Source organism: Lepisma saccharinum, chromosome 5, assembly GCF_977018435.1.
Source record: "Lepisma saccharinum chromosome 5, izLepSacc3.1, whole genome shotgun sequence".
Taxonomy (NCBI): domain Eukaryota; kingdom Metazoa; phylum Arthropoda; class Insecta; order Zygentoma; family Lepismatidae; genus Lepisma; species Lepisma saccharinum.
This window is the reverse complement of record NC_139233.1, coordinates 34,409,669-34,427,971: the sequence shown is the minus strand read 5'-3', so window position 1 is coordinate 34,427,971 and position 18,303 is coordinate 34,409,669. Positions and strand designations below refer to the sequence as shown.

The following is an 18,303-nucleotide window of genomic DNA, read 5'->3' as shown; positions in this document are numbered from 1 at the left end:
TAAAACATTTAATTTCTTAATTAATATAAGTCCTCTTCTTTTACTTATACACTTTCCTTCGGCAGCATCTTTCTTTCACACTTATATACTCCACTCCCTTTCTGTGGTCTTTAGTTCAATTTCACACATGACGAAAAATTCTATCCATACTATTTGCACAATGCACACTCGCACACACTCTACAGGCTGTTTTACTATGTTCTTCTACTCTGCCATACTATCTCTTTGTTGTCTTTTTTGTAGCCTCTCTCCTTGAAGAGAGAAAAAAACATTAAAAAAACTTCACCCTTCTCCCTCCTGGGGTGGTTCTTGAACTGGCCGGCAGAGGGGGTATCCACAAGAACCCCGTTTGGTCAGTCACACGAGGTGCTTCCCTCTTGCGTATTTTGTTACACTACATGTTGAAATTCCATACCTAGCTGCCCGTAATCCATCATGGACCGTATATTAAAAAATGGGAATATAATCAAAATGTCCATCAGCTATTCATTGATTTCAAAAAAGCATATGATTCGGTCAAAAGAGATAAATTATATAATATATTAGTTGAGTTTGGAATACCTAAGAAGCTTGTTAGTATGATAAAAACATGCACCAGTGAAACAGAAAGTAAAATTCGTGTGGGTATTAATATGTCTGACAAATTTACAATTCATGATGGGTTAAAACAAGGAGATGCATTATCTCCATTGCTCTTTAATTTTGCCTTAGAATATGCTGTAAGGAAGGTAAACGAAACTAACGAAGGATTTAAATTAAATGGTGTGACTCAGTTGTTAGCATATGCAGATGATGTAGATGTGAATACAATTAAGAATAATGATAAAAAATATTTTTCAAAACTGCTAAAGAGATAGGTTTGGAAGTTAACAAAGAGAAAACTAAATATATGCTTACAGGCCGAAACCAAGTGTTAGGTAATAATCAAAATCTAATTATTGATAACAACTCGTTTGAACCAGTTTCCAAATTCCAATAATTAGGAGTAATATTAACAAGTGAAAATTATATTAAAGAGGAAATAAAAAGTAGGCTTAATTCAGGAAATACATGTTACTTCTCTCTTCATAAACTTTTGTCTTCTCGTTTAATATCTAAGAAACTAAAAGTTTTGATATATATAAACAGTAATTTTGCCTGTAGTATTATATGGGTGTGAAACTTGGTCCCTTACATTGAAAGAGGAACCTAAATTGAGAGTATTTGAAAATAAGATCCTTAGGAAAATATTTGGACCTAAAAGGGATGAGAAGACAGGTGAGTGGAGAAGGTTACATAATTTAGAATTACATTATTTGTATTCATGTCCAGATATTATTAGAATAATTAAATCAAGAAGACTTAGGTGGGCAGGCCATGTGACACGGATGGGAGAGGAAAGAGGAGTTTATAAGATTCTTGTTGGGAAACCTGATGGTAAGAGACCTGTAGGAAGGCCAAGATGAAGATGGAGGGACAATGTTGAGATAGACCTAAAGGAAATCGGCAGGGATGGAAAAGAGTATATAGATCTTGCTCAAGATAGGGACAGATGGAAGGCCTGTGTTGATGCAGCCATAAACCTTCGGGTTTAAGAAGGCTAGAGAGTTAGTTAGTTATTAATATAAGACTGGATTAAAAATAATCAATTCTTATGCTGGAGTGACGTTTCTAAAGAAGGCTCAATTGGTAACAGAAAGTAATACATTCTGATATATGGTTGATTCTACCATATCCCTGCAGGATTTAAAATTCATCTGGCAGTGAAAAAACTTCATAATGTGATGTTTATTATCTGATTTAATGATACACAGAAAACACACAAATAGTAGAATGCTCGACCAAGTTTTAACAAATATTGAAAATACAAAAATATTTCGCCAAGAGGCTCTGGTAGACGAGGATAAACATCATTCCGCTCTAGGAATAACTTTAACACAAACCGTGCCTAAACAAAGAGCTTTAAATCCAAACATCCAACGATACAATTTCAAGAAAGCAGATTTTATTAATATGTATTGGAAACTCGAATTAGCTGACTGGGACCAACTAAAAGAATGCGAAGACGTAGATATTGCCGTTGATAAATTTTATGAAATGATCGAAAGCATTTTAATGGATGTGTTCCATGCTCTCGCTCCTCTGTAAAAAAAATCTTATCCATGTTGGTTCACGCGGGAAATTATTAAAAATCTGAAAGCAAAATCACGTCACCACAAAAAATGGAAACAAAGAATGGGAAATGTAACACATCACGAAATTAAGTATAAAACTTTAAGAACAAAATTAAAATGGGATATCAGTAGAGCTTACCAAAACTATATTGAAATTCCAGAAATTAATCTTGCTCACGACACTAACCACTTTTGGTCCTTCATTAAAAATAAAAATCCACCTGTGCAGCCAACTAAGTATAATGATAAAACCATTGACGATAATGAAAGTATCCAAGATCTCTTTGCAAAGTATTTTGAATCTGTATATTCCGAAGAACCATCTTCCTACAAAGATCCGCATCCTAATGTAAACATGACCTCTCTTCCTAGTATCTTAAATATCTCTGAAATATCACTAAATGAAATTGAGGGAGCCATTAAAAAACTTAAACCTAAAAAATCCGCCGGCCCTGACTCAATTCCCCCTTATGTAATTAAAGGATGTTCGGAAATTCTTAAGTATCCTCTTCACACCCTTTTTCAACTTGGCCATTAGAACTTCGAGATTTCCAGCAATGTGGAAAACAACCGAAATCTGTCCGATTCCCAAAGTCGCTGATAAGGCTGACATATGTATGCCTATTGCAAAATTATCAGTATCAGCAAAACTCTTAGAGTAGATAATATACAAACATATATATTTCCAAAATAAACCCATTATTTCCCCCAATCAGCATGGATTTGTCCAAAAGCACTCAACCATAACTAATCTTGTCGAACTGACAAGCTACATTGCACCCAGTATAGCTAATAAAGGTCAAGTTGACGTTTTATAGACAGACTTTTCAAAGCCATTCGACATGGTTCACCACGATATATTAATACAGAAATTAGCCAACAATAGCCTTTATCCTCCACTTATAACCCTTCTTTCTTCCTACCTGCAGAACCACCGACAAAATGTAGTGTATCAACACTGCAGATCCACTGAATACGTGGCCAGTTCACGAGTCCCAAAGGGGTCGAACCTTGGTCCCTTGCTATATTTAATGTTTATAAACGATTTGCCAGAACTACTCACAAAATTTGAGACATTAATATTTGCTGATGATGTTAAAATATATAAAAATATCGAAAATGCTGACGACTGTAAAATATTACATGAAAAGCTGGATAACTTGCTTCAGTGGTGTGAAATTAATTAAGTCAGCCTGAACTTAAAGAAATGTAAACTTGTATCATTCACCCACACCAGACACCCTATTCAACATTCATACACTATTTCTAATGTGTTAGTACAAAGTGAGAATATCGTTAACGACCTAGGGGTCACTTTTGACCAAAAGTTAACATTCCAATCACATATTACCTGCATTGTAAGTGAAGATCACAGAAATTTGGGATTTATAATGAGAATGGGTAATCAATTTAGAAAAAAGGAAACATTTCTCTTGTATTATATGCTCGTCAGATCTAAACTCGAATATGCTTCTCTTGTTTGGAACCCGTAATTCAAGAAAGATATAAAAAAATTAGAGAAGCTTCAATTTCTCATATACCTACTATTTAAACTTGATGGTACATATCCAAAACTAACTCCTAGCAACATATTACACAAAATCTTTAATATGCCGTCACTCGACGAAAGGAGGCAAACAAGTCAAATAGCTTATTAATCTGTTGTCGAATTTAAATTTTTATGTAACAAACTGAATATTAAGGCCCAGAACTGACCTCTTTCAAATCCCCCTTGGAAGAACCAAAATGGTCGAAGCAGAACCCATGAGGAGAATGTGCAAGTTATTTAATTCAGTTTCTAAGACTAACGCAAGTATAGACCTATTTAAATGTAATTGTAACATTAGATCTAGTCACTGAATTTCTGTATGTTTTGTTTTGTTCATTGAATTTTAGTTTCCATTTAGCTTGTAAGGTTATAACAGTTGGGCTGAAAAGTTCGTAGGCTGACTCATAGATGGCGTTACTAGAATTAAATCCATGTGATTTTTACTTAGTACTAACCTTCAAAAGATACGTGTATAAATTTCACAGCTGCCGGATAATTAGTTCGTGAGATATAGCATTGTGAGTGAAGCAGCTTTTGTTATTGTGAAAAAATGGATAAAAAAGAATTTCGTGTGTTAATAAAGCATTGCTTTTTGGCGAAAAAAAATACTGTTGAAGCCAAGGCTTGGCTTGATAAACATTATTCGGACTCTGCACCAGGAAAATCAACCGTTGAGAAGTGGTTTGCTAAATTTAAACGAGGCGAAATGAGCATCGAAGACGATGCACACAGTGGACGCCCCAAAGAGGCTGTTACCGACGAGAACATCAAAAAAGTCCACAAAATAATTTTAAATGATCGTAAAGTGAAGTTGATCGAGATAGCTGAGATTATTACATAGCGTTGTTGGAGCGTTTAAAGGATGAAATCACGAAAAAACGGCCCCATTTGAAGAAGAAAAAAGTGCTGTTTCATCAAGACAATGCACCGTGTCACAAAGTAATGAAAACGATGGCAAAATTATATGAATTAGACTACGAATTGCTTCCCCATCCACCATATTCTCCAGATCTGGCCCCCAGTGACTTTTTCCTGTTTGCAGACCTTAAAAGAATGCTCGCTGGAAAGAAATTTAGCACTGATGAAGAGGTAATCGCCGAAACTGAGGCCTATTTTGAGGCTAAAGAGAAATCGTACTATAAAAATGGCATCGAAAAATTGTATGACCTCTATAATCGTTGTATCGCCCTCGAAGGCAACTATATTGAATAATAAAATCGAATTTTGTCAAAAAAATATTTTTTACTATGTTAGCCTACGAACTTTTCAGCCCAACTGTTATCAAACAGTTTAGTGTCATTTATTATTGTATTATCTGTGTTTTCTTTGTTTCTATAATTAAATTCTTCACACAATTGTTCTTAAATGTAAAATGCATATTGTGTCATTCATATTTCTTGTTAATATTCTTAGTTATGTTCTTGTTTGTGTAATGGTGTCATCCCATATTGAACACTGTAATTGGGCATGTGCCTGTTGTGTTTCAATTAAATAAATAAACAAACAAACATATACTGTACTCATTGTTTAAAAAATAGGTAATGAAAATTTCCATACGGAAATTATTTTACGACAAAAGTTAAAAATTCAGGCAGCAGGTAAAAATTTCCAGGTGCCATGGAGGCTGAGTGCCGTGTACCGTGCGTCCATTTCGATCTGCAGCCGAGAGATCGGGAGAAGCGTGGCGGGTGGCACTGACGGAGATGCCGACATTTGCGGCATTATAGACGTATGCAGACATTTATATAAATATTGCAAAACGAGCACTAACCTGTGTTATAAGAGTATGGTTTTAATTTTAGTAGCTTAGTGACTGTATGTGCCGATGATTTTGACACGCCCACCTCTTGTGAAACACGGCGTAGAGGTTTGTTTGGAGAACGTACTAACGCTGCACCAATATCATCGAGTTTTGCTTCGGTTAGAATCCGTCATTTTTGCTTAGGTGTTTTAAAATTTAACGATACAGTTTCTCGTAATTTAAGGACAAGATATCTAACCGTATCTCTGTGTGGAGTTGAAACGCATGGGAATTTCTGTACAAATTACCTACACACGTCTCTACACGAGTTTGTTTTCACGTAGGTACGTGTCATACATAAAAAAAATCTTTGTTCTAACGTGAATCTTGCGGCTGGCATTCCAATCGTCTCACTGACACGTCACACATACACACTACAATAACACAAACAAGTAACTGCAAGTAACCAAGAATAACACTCTTGCGCACAGTACGAAATTAACACGCTCTTGGTTTACATTGCTCGCCACTATATTTACAACTCTGTCTTCATCTAGTCGCGAAGGAACAAAAAACTCGAGCTCGGATATTTCGGATTGCGAGGAAGCTCACGAAAACCATTCACTTTTATCGGTTTCGTCTGCAGTGTAATCCTGATACAGTGTTGCACATTCGAAACCTCCAAACGATTCCCATCGCCACAAAACTCTTTCAAGGATATAAACTTACGCAGGACGTTACTGATCAAAACCATGATTAAAATGCTTTTTTATCTGTGGCTCTTAACATCGTTTCTATAGCGTATTTATTTGTGTATATAAGAGCAGAACTTGGATAAATTAGAGAAGAACTTTTGCGTGTTATAACACAGGTTAGTGATCGTTTTGCAATATTTATATAAATGTCTGCATATGTCTATAAAAATAAGCGGGCATTACAGGCCGCAAATGTCGGCTTCTCCGTCAGCGCCGCCCGCCACGCTTCTCCCGATCTCTCGGCTGCAGATCGAAATGGACGCACGGTATATGTCAACCACTGCCCCATTATATGAAATTTTCGAGCTTGCAATACAACTTTTAATAAGTGACCAATAGAAACCAACCAAGAAAGTGGGGAATATTAAATATTTGTGCTCTAAAAACAAATATGGCATTACTGCTGACTGTTATAATTTTTTTTCACTAAGTAATATCATGGTGTGTTATGTTTATTACCAAGTACAGTGATGGACCAAAACTTGAGAATCGAAGTCAGTATCAGTTGCACCTAACCCAGACTGATGTGCCAAACAGAATAAACTTATTACAGCAGGCGGCGGATCCAGGACCAGCCTGAGAGGATGCCTTCCTGTCACCCCTTCCACACTTCACATATCTTTATATGGGATCAGATTCATTGATTGATTTGTTGTTTTTAAGTCCACTTTATGCACAGTAAGGCTAATCGGGACTGGACCTATAGTTTAAAGTAGGATCCAAACCACTATGTGCCTCCACCGGGAATCAAACCCATGACCCCTTGATTACAAGGCGAAGATGCTACCACTGCGCCATCGGGGAGGCATATATATACAGAGGTTGTTCGCTTTATATCCGACCATTTTCGATTCGGTGCTGCCACCTGGCATATCATGCTGGAACTATGGGTCTGCTGGTGGGAGCAGTGTTGTGTCTGACTTTGTAGGTGCGTGAGTGTTGGTAGTGAATGTTATCAAATGGCGCCGAAAATCAACCGGTATTGGGCAGGTTATGTGACGGGCCTTTTCCATGCTAAGTTTTCATACGTACACATTGTGAAACCATGTCGGGAGAATGGGTTAACACTCGGGGTGACTACTGCGAAAGCTATTGTGGTCCGTTACACACAACAGGCTCTCCTTGCGAAACATTCACCCACGAAAACCACCAGGAGAAGGGCTGCAAGCAAAGTGTCACCCATAGTGCGAAGGGGATCCGTCGATTGGCGTGCCAAGAAAATCCCCCAACTCAACGTGATATGGCCCACAGATTTCACATTGCACCGTCAACTGTGAACAAAACAATTCGAAAGCGCCTCAGGTTGAAGTGTGTGCGGAAGGCCCGTGTACACCACCTTGTACCGCGTCACATTGCCGAACGTAAGTCGATCTGCAGGAAACTGTATGAAAAGTACCTGGCGGGTTCCAAATGGAAGAAAGTTGTCACAATGGATGAATCGTATGTCCATCTCACTGCTGGTGGTCACATTCGGGCGATCACAACCCGTGACATTGACGGCAAGAGGCGCAGCAACTTTGTCAGTGCAGGGAAAATTTCCCTCGTGGCTTTATGGTTGTGACGGGATTCGGATATGAGGGTAAGTTGATGATACGCAAGGTGAAGGTGAAGGTGAATGCCAGATACTTCCAAGACTCCATTCTGACACCTATCTATCAGAGAGACATCCCACAATTGTATGGAATGGACGCGAACCACGAGATGATCCATATGGACAAGGCTTCGATTCATACCGCCAGAACATCACTACGTTTTTATCAGGAGATGGCAGAGGATTTAGGAATTCGTGTTATTCCGTTTGAAGACATTCCGGTGGAAAGCCCAGATGCCAGTCCAATGGATTTTTGCGCATTTGGACTGTTGAAACGATGTCTTCAACATCGCCACCCACGCACCCTGGATGGTCTATGGATAGCTTGCAGGGAGGAGTGGGACAGAATTCCCATGCCTGTCCTACGCCGGAGCTTGCTGCAATGGAAACTGCGATGCCGGGCGAGTCCACAATACTGGGGGTCCAATAGAACATGATCGGTGGTGGCGGCGCGGTATCTCTTAAGGTAAGTACCCGTCAAAAATGGTCGGATATAAAGCGAACAACCTTCTGTACATGCAAGAGAGGCATCTTCAAAAAGAGTCACCACTCCTTACATAACTACAACAAAATTTGTGTGTAAATATGCTTATATAAGCATTGGATTTAGCACAAGAAAGTGCAACAATAAAGGGTATCTGGATTGAGACTGACGTATTTCAAATCATTGCCATATTTAACTATACAAAGATAAATGCAAATTATTCAATGGATAAGTAAGAGGAACTGTGGGATTATCCCCAAAATGCATGACACACAGAGTAATTACATGGTGGTAGCACTGCAGCTGCGAAAGGAAAAATGGTGTCTGCTTTAGAAAGTGTAAGTCATGTGGCGTTATTCCAACATGAATTCCGTTGAGCAGATGAGGTGCAACTCTTGCTGCGTGTACGGGAAGAGGTCATGGGAAGAACACTTTCTGTCTAGGAAAGTGAGCTAAAAGCTCACGGAGGCAGCAAACCCTGATGTGCACTAACATCACGGACTGTTTTTCTTAAGGAACCAACAATCACTGAAAATTCATCTAAACATATTGTATCAAATAAGGCTGTCTTTCCATAGAAAGGTTAGATCATAGAGGCTAACATCAAAATATATGGAGCCAAACGCACAAGGAAAGTGATAGTGGGTGGAGATATGAAACTCAGCAGCCAGGCTGGCATACCTAACTCTGTTCATCCCTTTTTGATTCTTGTCGGTCATGCAATCAAACCATGCCAAGTGCACATAGCAATAGCTGTTTTAGCTACACAGAACAACAGAAAGTTATACAGTGGAACCCTGATTTTAAGTTCCTGGATTATACATTTTCCCGCATTATGCATTCAATCTTGTTGGTCCCAACATAGTAAAATGTTATGAAATTTTCCTCAATTTTACATTTTCCTGCATTTTAAGTTTTTTCAGCTTGGTCCCCTGAAACATGTAAAAATCGAGATTCCACCGTAATCATATATTGTGTAACCTTAGACCAGCAATCGTGGTTGGCAAAAGACCATGATTATTTAACAGCAGCAAGCTTCTTATCATCAGCACAATCCAACAGCAACCCATGCAGAGAGAATTACACACCAGGCAACTAAGGAAAGAGTGTCATTCGAAACCAAGCAAGTTCAGTTTATATTTGTCAGTGAAAGTGATGAAGAAGAGGATTCTTGCGGAAGTGCTCCTATTTTAGAAAGAGTAAAACAAAGAAAATATTAATTAACCAAGTTGTTGGGTGTGTGCAAAAATTATTTGTGTCCGATAAAAGAACCATTAATGGTTTCTGCAGGCACACAGCCAGGGTGAGGGCTCAGGGGGCTGAAGCAACCCCCACCCCTCATAAATCCTACAAATATATAATTTAAAAAGTGTATAGTAAAGTAAAGTATATCTAATTTCAATCGTGTATAATAAAGTAAAGTAAAGTGCTCCCCTGTGATTTGCACCATGCCATGAGGGCATATAGGGGGTGATGTGATTAGCACTTTACTTTATATGATGCTGGATGGATGCCGGAGCTGCTTAAACAGGTGGCAAAATCCCAGTTCTGTAATGCCAGGGATCAAACCCGGGTCTCTTGCATGGTAGTCTGATGCCATAACGACTGAGCTACCGCAGCTTCTAAATAGTGTATAGCAGTAATTAATTAATTAGCAGGATTAAAACATCTTGTATAATAAGTTGTAATATACTGAGAAATTCATCTTCAGGGCTTAACCCCACCCCAACTTATTTGCCTTTAGATGGCAGCTGCTGTTAAGGGGTTAACCCCAACTGAAATAAAATTCTGGCTAAGGGCCGGGGTTTCCGGCCCAGTTTTATCTGATGCCTTCTTCCCTTGAATTGTCAGTTACCATACTTTTTCAAGCACAAGCCAGAATTAAGTCCAGACCCCGACTAGTCACACAACAAAGGATATCTACATTGATCATACCATTGCAGTTGGCACATTTGCTACCAATTGGTATGTTCCATTTGGACAATAAAAAAAAAAGTAAAGTGCTCCCCTGTGCTTTGCACCATGCCTTGAAGGCATATAGGGGGTGTAGTTAGGGATCCATGCTTTCTTCATCATGGGTGAATGTGGTGGTGATGTGATCAGCATCATGCTCCTGGCCACCTTTATTCCCCAGTTTCCTCCAGGTACCCACTTTATACAATGCTGGGTGGGCACCAGAGCCACTTGAACAGGTGAAAAAAATCCATTCTCCCCTGCCAGAGATCGAACCCGACCTCTCGTATGATAGTCAGACATACTAACAACTGAGCTACCGCAGCTCATTTGGACAATGCTCATTCATATTGTAGCAGTCTAGTGAGAGAACACCTGGATAGAAACTCTTGTGGTTGTTGGATTGTAGCCAGCAGACAGATTCCATGCCTGCCTTCCCCAATCTCAGCCTTTGTATTCATTCTCTTCTCGAGGCACATCAAAGATAACGTTTATGCAGGCAGCACATCCATCACCCCCAAGAAATTTGTGTGTGCATACAGGATTGTATTGCTTCTGTGGCACTACGATGTAGGACAACACATGGAAGGAAACTAATATACTCCATGCAACAAAAGGAGCACATTTACAGATTTTATAAATTTTACGTACAACTGTACTGTATGAATTCTTTATCGACCAAACTTGACAAGTTTGTCCTCAAATTACATATCTTAGTTTCACTGCCATCCTATATTTACTTATAGACATTGAAAATGTGTCAGTTTCAACTCAAGACACCTGGTAGATAAATAAATGAAACCACTCACCATCTTCTTCAGCTGTTCTATTTCATTCTCCTTTTCTTTGAGCTGTTGATCGAACCTCTCCCTCTCTCGGGCCCTCTTCTCGGTGTTCAATTCAAAGTCTGCAATTTCTACGGCTGGCTTCTTCTGCTTCTTTGGAACAAAAGGCTCCCTGTATATCACAGTGGGAGGATTGGCTTTGAAGCTGGCTGCTTTCTTCAGTTCCTGCAGTTCTTGTTCCACCTGTCAAGAGAAATTACTTGGCGTCAACACATATCTGTATCTGCAAATCTCTAATGAGATTAATTCAAAATTAATCGTATGGGCTGCTATGAAATTTTGGCCGATACTGATAAAGTTCCGATACAAAATTTACCAATATCGATAACCGATCCAAATTAAAGTTCCAAATGGTCCTTGAAGAACTTGAATGGATCATTGACCTCCTTAACAAATGTTTGTTTCAAGGTACCTACAGTGCAAAAGAAGTTGCATATTTAGACACTTGCATTTTTTTTAAAAGTAGGGCTTGGAAATTATCCATTAAAATGTAACTAAATGGTAGAATTTTCCTCTAAATTATAAGGCTTTTATAGATATGCCTATATCGGCCGATATTAATTTATCTGTCCCATCCCTAGTATTAAGTATCAACAATGCAAAAATAATATTTTACTGTCAATGCAAGTGAAAAGTTCTGCAGAAATGGTACCAAACTCTTGTTGATCTTCAATGTACAAGCTATTACTATTTTTACAATATTGAAAATATTATTTTTTTATTGTTTAATGCCTTAATGCCAGTAGAAAGTTTAGCAATATTTAAACTTTGACGTCTACTGAAGGAAACTTCAAAAAGAAACATATGACCATGTAAAGTTAAATCCAAAAATTATTGATAGATCGATTTGCTTATTTTACTTTGCATCTTGTGCCACTTTTGGATACTTTGCGAAGATTGGGATGAGTGATGATGGGATGAAATTTACGAATTGACACTCACAAACATCCAAGCCCTGGGCAGGATTCAAACCCGGGACCCCTGGCATCGTAGCACAATGTGCTAACCAATCCACCACGAGGACCAGCAAAATCCAGAAATAGATACTCGTGTTAATAAGTGGATACATTTCTTAACAATGTGTATATAAGTATTGAAATGATTTCAAACTTGGAAATGAGACAAAATGATGCAGATGCATGTTTTACAACAAATTTAAGTTATTGAATGAAATTTGCCAATTTGTTAATCACAAACTAAGTTGAATTCACTAACAACATTAGTGCCAACAAATCTCATGAGACATTAATTTTAGTTTTAATAAAGTTGTTAGTTGATTCAATCTAAAAATAAATGTCTGATGAAGGGAAAGTGTGTTAACCCGAAACGTAACAGCAAAAATTGTGTTTATGTGCTTGTAAGAACTGTAAACTGTAAGATAAATAATTCTACGATGCAAGCAAAATGTACATACAAGAAAAAATATACATTTACTATGGCGGTAAAGGTACATACATTTCATAGTGTATTCCAGAAATACCAAATCAAGATTCACACAATACTTCACACAATCAAGTTCTTAAGAAGATGCAGATCTCACAATGTAGTGCCAAATTTCTTGAAGTGGAAATTTTTAACTCGTAATACATACACTAGTGAATTTAAGGAAAAATTGTAAATGTAAATGATAGGAAGACTAATTGGGGATTTGTACTCTGAAGTGGACAGACAGCCTTTATAGAAAAACAAATGATCTCCATAACACTAGCTAATTCATAACATTGAGTGATATGGTAAAAATTCAACAGAGATACTCGACAAATAGTGGAACCCTTCAGTGAAATTTCAGGGAGGAGAATAGACAAGAAATACTCCTGGCTTCAAGAGGAAAATCAGGATACAAGAATAGTGAAAGCAGAAACTTAGAATAATGGTGACATTATTTGTAAACTTTGTAGACATTGATATACCTAAGTAGGGGTATGTATATTTAGTTTTTGTCGAAAACACAAAATTCGAAATAACACATTGTGATGTTAATTTTATGTTTTTGAAAGGTGTGAGGTGCATTTAGCTACCACGAAATGATTCGAAATGAACTGCAAATGCAAAATAAACTCTCAAACACGAAATTTAGGGTTTATTTACCAACACAACACCTTCTGGGGTCTGAATTATCCTGTGAATTAAGCAAAACATGGAAAAATTATTAATTCTGCTGTAAATATTTTAGAAGCAAAAATGCACTCCTCTACACAGTAATAAACTTATTACTCTGATAACTATATAAATGTGCTATTAAAAGTGAAATGTTAATTTTGTGTAATAAGATTAGTTTTTAAATCAAATCTAGGGTTTCATTCACCTTATAACACCGATATGCCATTTTATATACCACTTTTGATCCCAAAATATGCCCAGTTCTTGTACTGATACCTTGATCTTTTATTTACCATAAGTATGTAGCTCTACTGACGAGTATTTAGAAATATTTTAATTTGGAATGAAATTTTCAGTTGGTAATGCCTATATACCGAAAGATTTTGGGATTTCAATGGAAAAAACAATAAATTTCTTGGATGAAGAAGAAAAGAAAAAATATGAAATCTTGATGAATGGTTACGGTTTGAATACAATAGAAGAAATAACAGACCACAAAAAGGGAGAAAGAACATATAAGATTAAGAAAAAAAATGTAAATTCAAAATATGGATGAGGGGAAAATAATCTTATTTTAATAAAATCAGACAAAGAAAATAAACCTGTACTTATCTGAATTAAAGACTACAAAGGAAAAATGGCAGAATGTTTCAAAGGAAACAATTTTAAAGAATTCTCTCAAAACCCTTGGACTAAAATAAAGAATGACGTGAAGAAAGTTATTGAAAGCAGTATCACGATACCAAGAGAGATGGATACAAATCTAATTGTCAAGAATTCAGCCCTTCTTACTACATTCAGACTACCTAAAACCACAAGAAAGGTATTCCAATACCACCCATCATGGCAACTTTCACACATTCTGCATACAAACTATCCAAGTATTTGGTTGAAAGGCTTGGTATAATTAAACAACAAACCCCATTCAGTGTGCAAGATGTATGTGAAGCGAAACAAACACTTCAAAAAATTACCTGGAATAGTGAATATTGTATTGCAAGTTTTGAAGTCAAAACTTTATATCCCAGTGTCCCAATAGAAGGTGCGCCACACCCACATTACACAGATGGGTTATCAAAATGAAGACTGACCTAGTGGATGCACAGGAAATGCTAAGATGGTTTATTATGCGTGCAAATTACAATCACTTCATGTTTGATGGTAAAATTTATCAGCAAAGCAATGGTTTATCAATGGGACAATGGGAAAACCCAATGTCTCGAATAATTTCAAATATTTTTCTTTCTTCATTACATTGAATCTCCAATTATTAATCAGATGGGTGTGGACATTATACTCGATATTAGATACGTAGATGATGTGCTAATAATTGTTAAAAATGAGAACACCATCCCTGATGTATTCAAATGTTTAATTAAGCACACCCTCGCAAATAATACACTTGTCAAAACAGGAATAACAACGTAATTTCTTTTTCGGATCTGGAAATCAAAACAATTTGGAGAGTGATTCAAACATATATCCACACGAAAATATTCACTGGAGAAATATACATCCATATCAATTTGGAACATTCTCCTACAACAATAGACAACGTGTTTTTCATTTTATCTTAAGGGTACAAAGACTATGTTCAAATAATGAAAATTTTTATGAAAGAAGAAAACTTTACAAAATAACAAGGAAAATTGTTTTATCACAAATAGAATGAACAGAATTAAAATAAAATGTTACAAAAAAAAGTAATGGAAACAAGAAAAATTGACAAAGATGACAAACCTATTGAAAAAAATAATAATCTGTATTCCATTCCACAAGGGATTCTCAAATAAAATTGCAAAAATTTAAAAAAACTTCAGGGTTGTTTTTGGATTGCCAAGAAATTTGGAATGTATATTTAATGAATATAAAATGAGAAAAGCAGTGACAGATGGGGAATCCACAGGAATATACAATATAATTTGTTTGTGTTCAAAAGATTATGTAGGATGAACATAGAGAAAATTGGAAATAAGATGGCACAGCACAAATATGATTTAGATACCGGTATTACAAATTTAGACCCAAGAACAGGTTTATCAGCTCACATCATTGAGGAGAAATATATGATTAAAAAAGAAATATTTTAAAAAGAATACCGGCGAACACAAATTTGAATGTATGGGAGGCTTCATTCATTGCGAAAGAACACTGGGAGAAATTAAGTAATGAGAATGGCAATATAGACTCACTATGAAGTTCCCTTTATCACAAGTGGGGTAAGCCACCACCTTGGCACTTTAATCCTACAGAAGAGGTCAAGAATATTTGTAGAAAGGAGAAGGACTTTGAATTATCTGATGATATGATTTAGGATCCACAATTAAAATTTAACAACTTAATTTAAAAAATAATTGTAATGTTCAAACAATGTAGTATTATTGACAAGATTCATTGTATAACTGCTTCTTTACACTTTTGTTAAATTCTTTCCATTGTTTCTGAATGTGGACATGTCTTTTATGTAGTGAGAAATAGTATTATTTGACAAAGGTACTTCTGATATTTTCCTCTCAACCTATGACATGGTATACCGGAGACCCGGGTTTGAGTCCTGGACGAGTCTTCATATTTCACAGAAATTTCTATGTAACAGATTTTACTGTTACTTTGCAAGCAGTTTCTGCTGTTGTATGTGTCTGCATTTGTATAGCAATTACCACTTCTGCTACTTTATAGCTTGCTACTTGTACATTTCTGCAATTATTTTTTCCTCTCCAATACCTTGACTTACTTTAAGAGGAAAGCAAATTACTAAAATAGGTTTTATCTTTATCTATTAAATGACTATGTTTAATCTTCAAGCATCTCTATATTGTTGGGAATCATATGTTCAATGCTAAATTTCCCCCCACATACAGAAAGTTCATGATTAATTAGAGCTCGGAAGTTGAGGACATAAAAAGTGTCAAAAAAAGACCCAACAATTATTAAAAAATGACAAAGATAATTTTCACTCTGAAAATGAAAGCTTGATTTTTTCATAAATTTCAAGAGTAATTGAGTAATTTCATAAATCCATTGTTTGGTGGTTTAAACTACTGAAGCAAAGGGGAACAAGCAATTACGTGTTAATGTAGTTCTGCTTATTTTTATTTCAAGGTTACATAAAATACACCTCGAGGTTTTTTTCTGTAAAGTCATTCACTTCCTTTCACGTACATCAGATAATCACTTTTTTTTCTTTTATTTTTATTGTGACTCATTTCACTTTGAAACCACAGATTATAGCGATAATATATATCAGCCAGCAAGGGAACCTCAAAATAGGCTTACCACAATTGATTATTTAATCCATTGCCAAACATTTCAGTTAAAAATAAAACTGTCTTTTCCATTGACCGTATTTTCAATTCATGGCGAACTTGCTAAAAGGACCATCTCAGGAAATTTAAAAATGTAAGTACAGTAGAGCGTCGATTATCCGAACGTCGGTCAACCGAACGACCTCTTAACCGAACTGTGTACTCGCTCACTTTCAGATATCTGTAATGAAAAAAGTACGTGACTTAGCTGCTCATAAGCGTGTAGGCTTGCTTAGACAGACCAAAATAAAGGATTTTTTTAAACGTTAATTTTTTGTACTGTGTGTATTGTTCATGCAAAATGCGTATGTAATATGTACATATTTTTGTTTAATAAACTGTACCACATACTATATATTCCTACTAAAGTTGCCTTTGTACGTTACTTTGTAATACATACTTAAAGAGATGCCTGTTTTTATGAATAAATTTACTGTACAGTACTTCTTTTTGGCAAATAAACATGTACAGTTCGATTATCCGAAGAAACCAGTTTTCCGAACACCCATGTCCCCCAATTACTTCGGATAATCGACGCTCTACTGTATTTAAGTTTCATGAAACAACATGTAAGGAGAAAATAAACCTAAAACAATGAAGGAAAATGCAACGAAAAATAAAAATACTGAAAATGACCTAAAACAAAAAATAATAATCAACTTCTGAGCCCTATTCATGATTTTAAGATATCTTAAAATAATATAACTGAAGTAAGAATTTTGCACACAGCACCAGAAAATGAACTGATCTGGGAAGGTGCTGGAGACTGACATTTGATTCGGGCATCTTCCCACGAAGCTGTTCACATTGGCTGCTTAATCATTGGCACTTAACTACAAACTTATCCATATTAAAGAAAAACCATGGATGCTAAAATTCTTGCACTTTAATCAACCAACTGCAAAGAGTGCAGTCAACTTATCACTCACCATTTCTAATTTTGCGCATTAACAAGAATTGGGGATGAGTGCTGATTGGTTTATATATGTTTCACTAAGGTTCGGGAGTGTTCAAGATCCTTTATGCACACTCCAGTGATTTCTGCTGGAGTTTGAGATCTATCGATGCTACTTTCAAGTGTTGAAAATGCAACAGCAGGCAGGGTTGCAATCTACTGTGCGTTACTGGGGAAATGGTTGGATAGGAGTGAGAGTATGTTCAACACAATTGAATTATGTTTGACAACTGTTGCATACATTTTTATTCGTTTATATATATATATATATATATATATATATATATATATATATATATATATATATATATATAAATCAAAGAAGGTAAAAGGAAACACTCACCGGACAGTAGAAAAATTCAAAATTTTCGCTAATTTCATAGCATCATCGGTGTAAGGAGAAATAGACGGAACCGGAAGTTGGGGCCCTGCAGAGTTGCCAGGTCCCCATCGAAGAAGAAGCGGTGCGTAGAAACGAAAAAAAAAAACACTGTTTCGTCACCAGGGTCGTCGTAAACTGTGAGTGTGTAGGATGAGTTGGGAGGGAGGGCGGGAGGGTTGGTGAGGGTTGGGCATTACTGGGTGGCCTTGTTCAGGCCAGGTGGAGTGGTTGCACTCATGGCCGATATATAGGCCCTCTCCCATCTTTTGCGAACAGAGGTGTTGGCAGGTTGGGGTAGGAGATGGATGATCGCTACCCGGAAGCTACCTCATCCTCATCACTTCTCACACCCTCCAGGTGCACATGGCCTCTGGCAAATTTACCCTCCATCCCAAAGGGACCTGCCATGCCTCAAACCTTATCTACATCCTCCCCTGCAACATCTGTGGTGATTTTTACCTGGGGGAAACATCAACGGCCCTCAACCTCC

The 18,303-nt window shown here is 36.7% G+C and overlaps 1 protein-coding gene across 1 annotated transcript in view; it reads right to left on the bottom strand.

Moving 5' to 3' along the window:
- Window positions 1-18,303, bottom strand: part of LOC145987984 (targeting protein for Xklp2 homolog) — a 115,141-nt gene that overhangs the window by 2,816 nt on the left and 94,022 nt on the right. Inside the window, exon 10 of the mRNA XM_083122824.1 lies at window positions 11,036-11,254. Coding sequence (XP_082978950.1) covers window positions 11,036-11,254 — 219 coding nt within the window. The remainder of the gene's footprint in view (window positions 1-11,035; window positions 11,255-18,303) is intronic.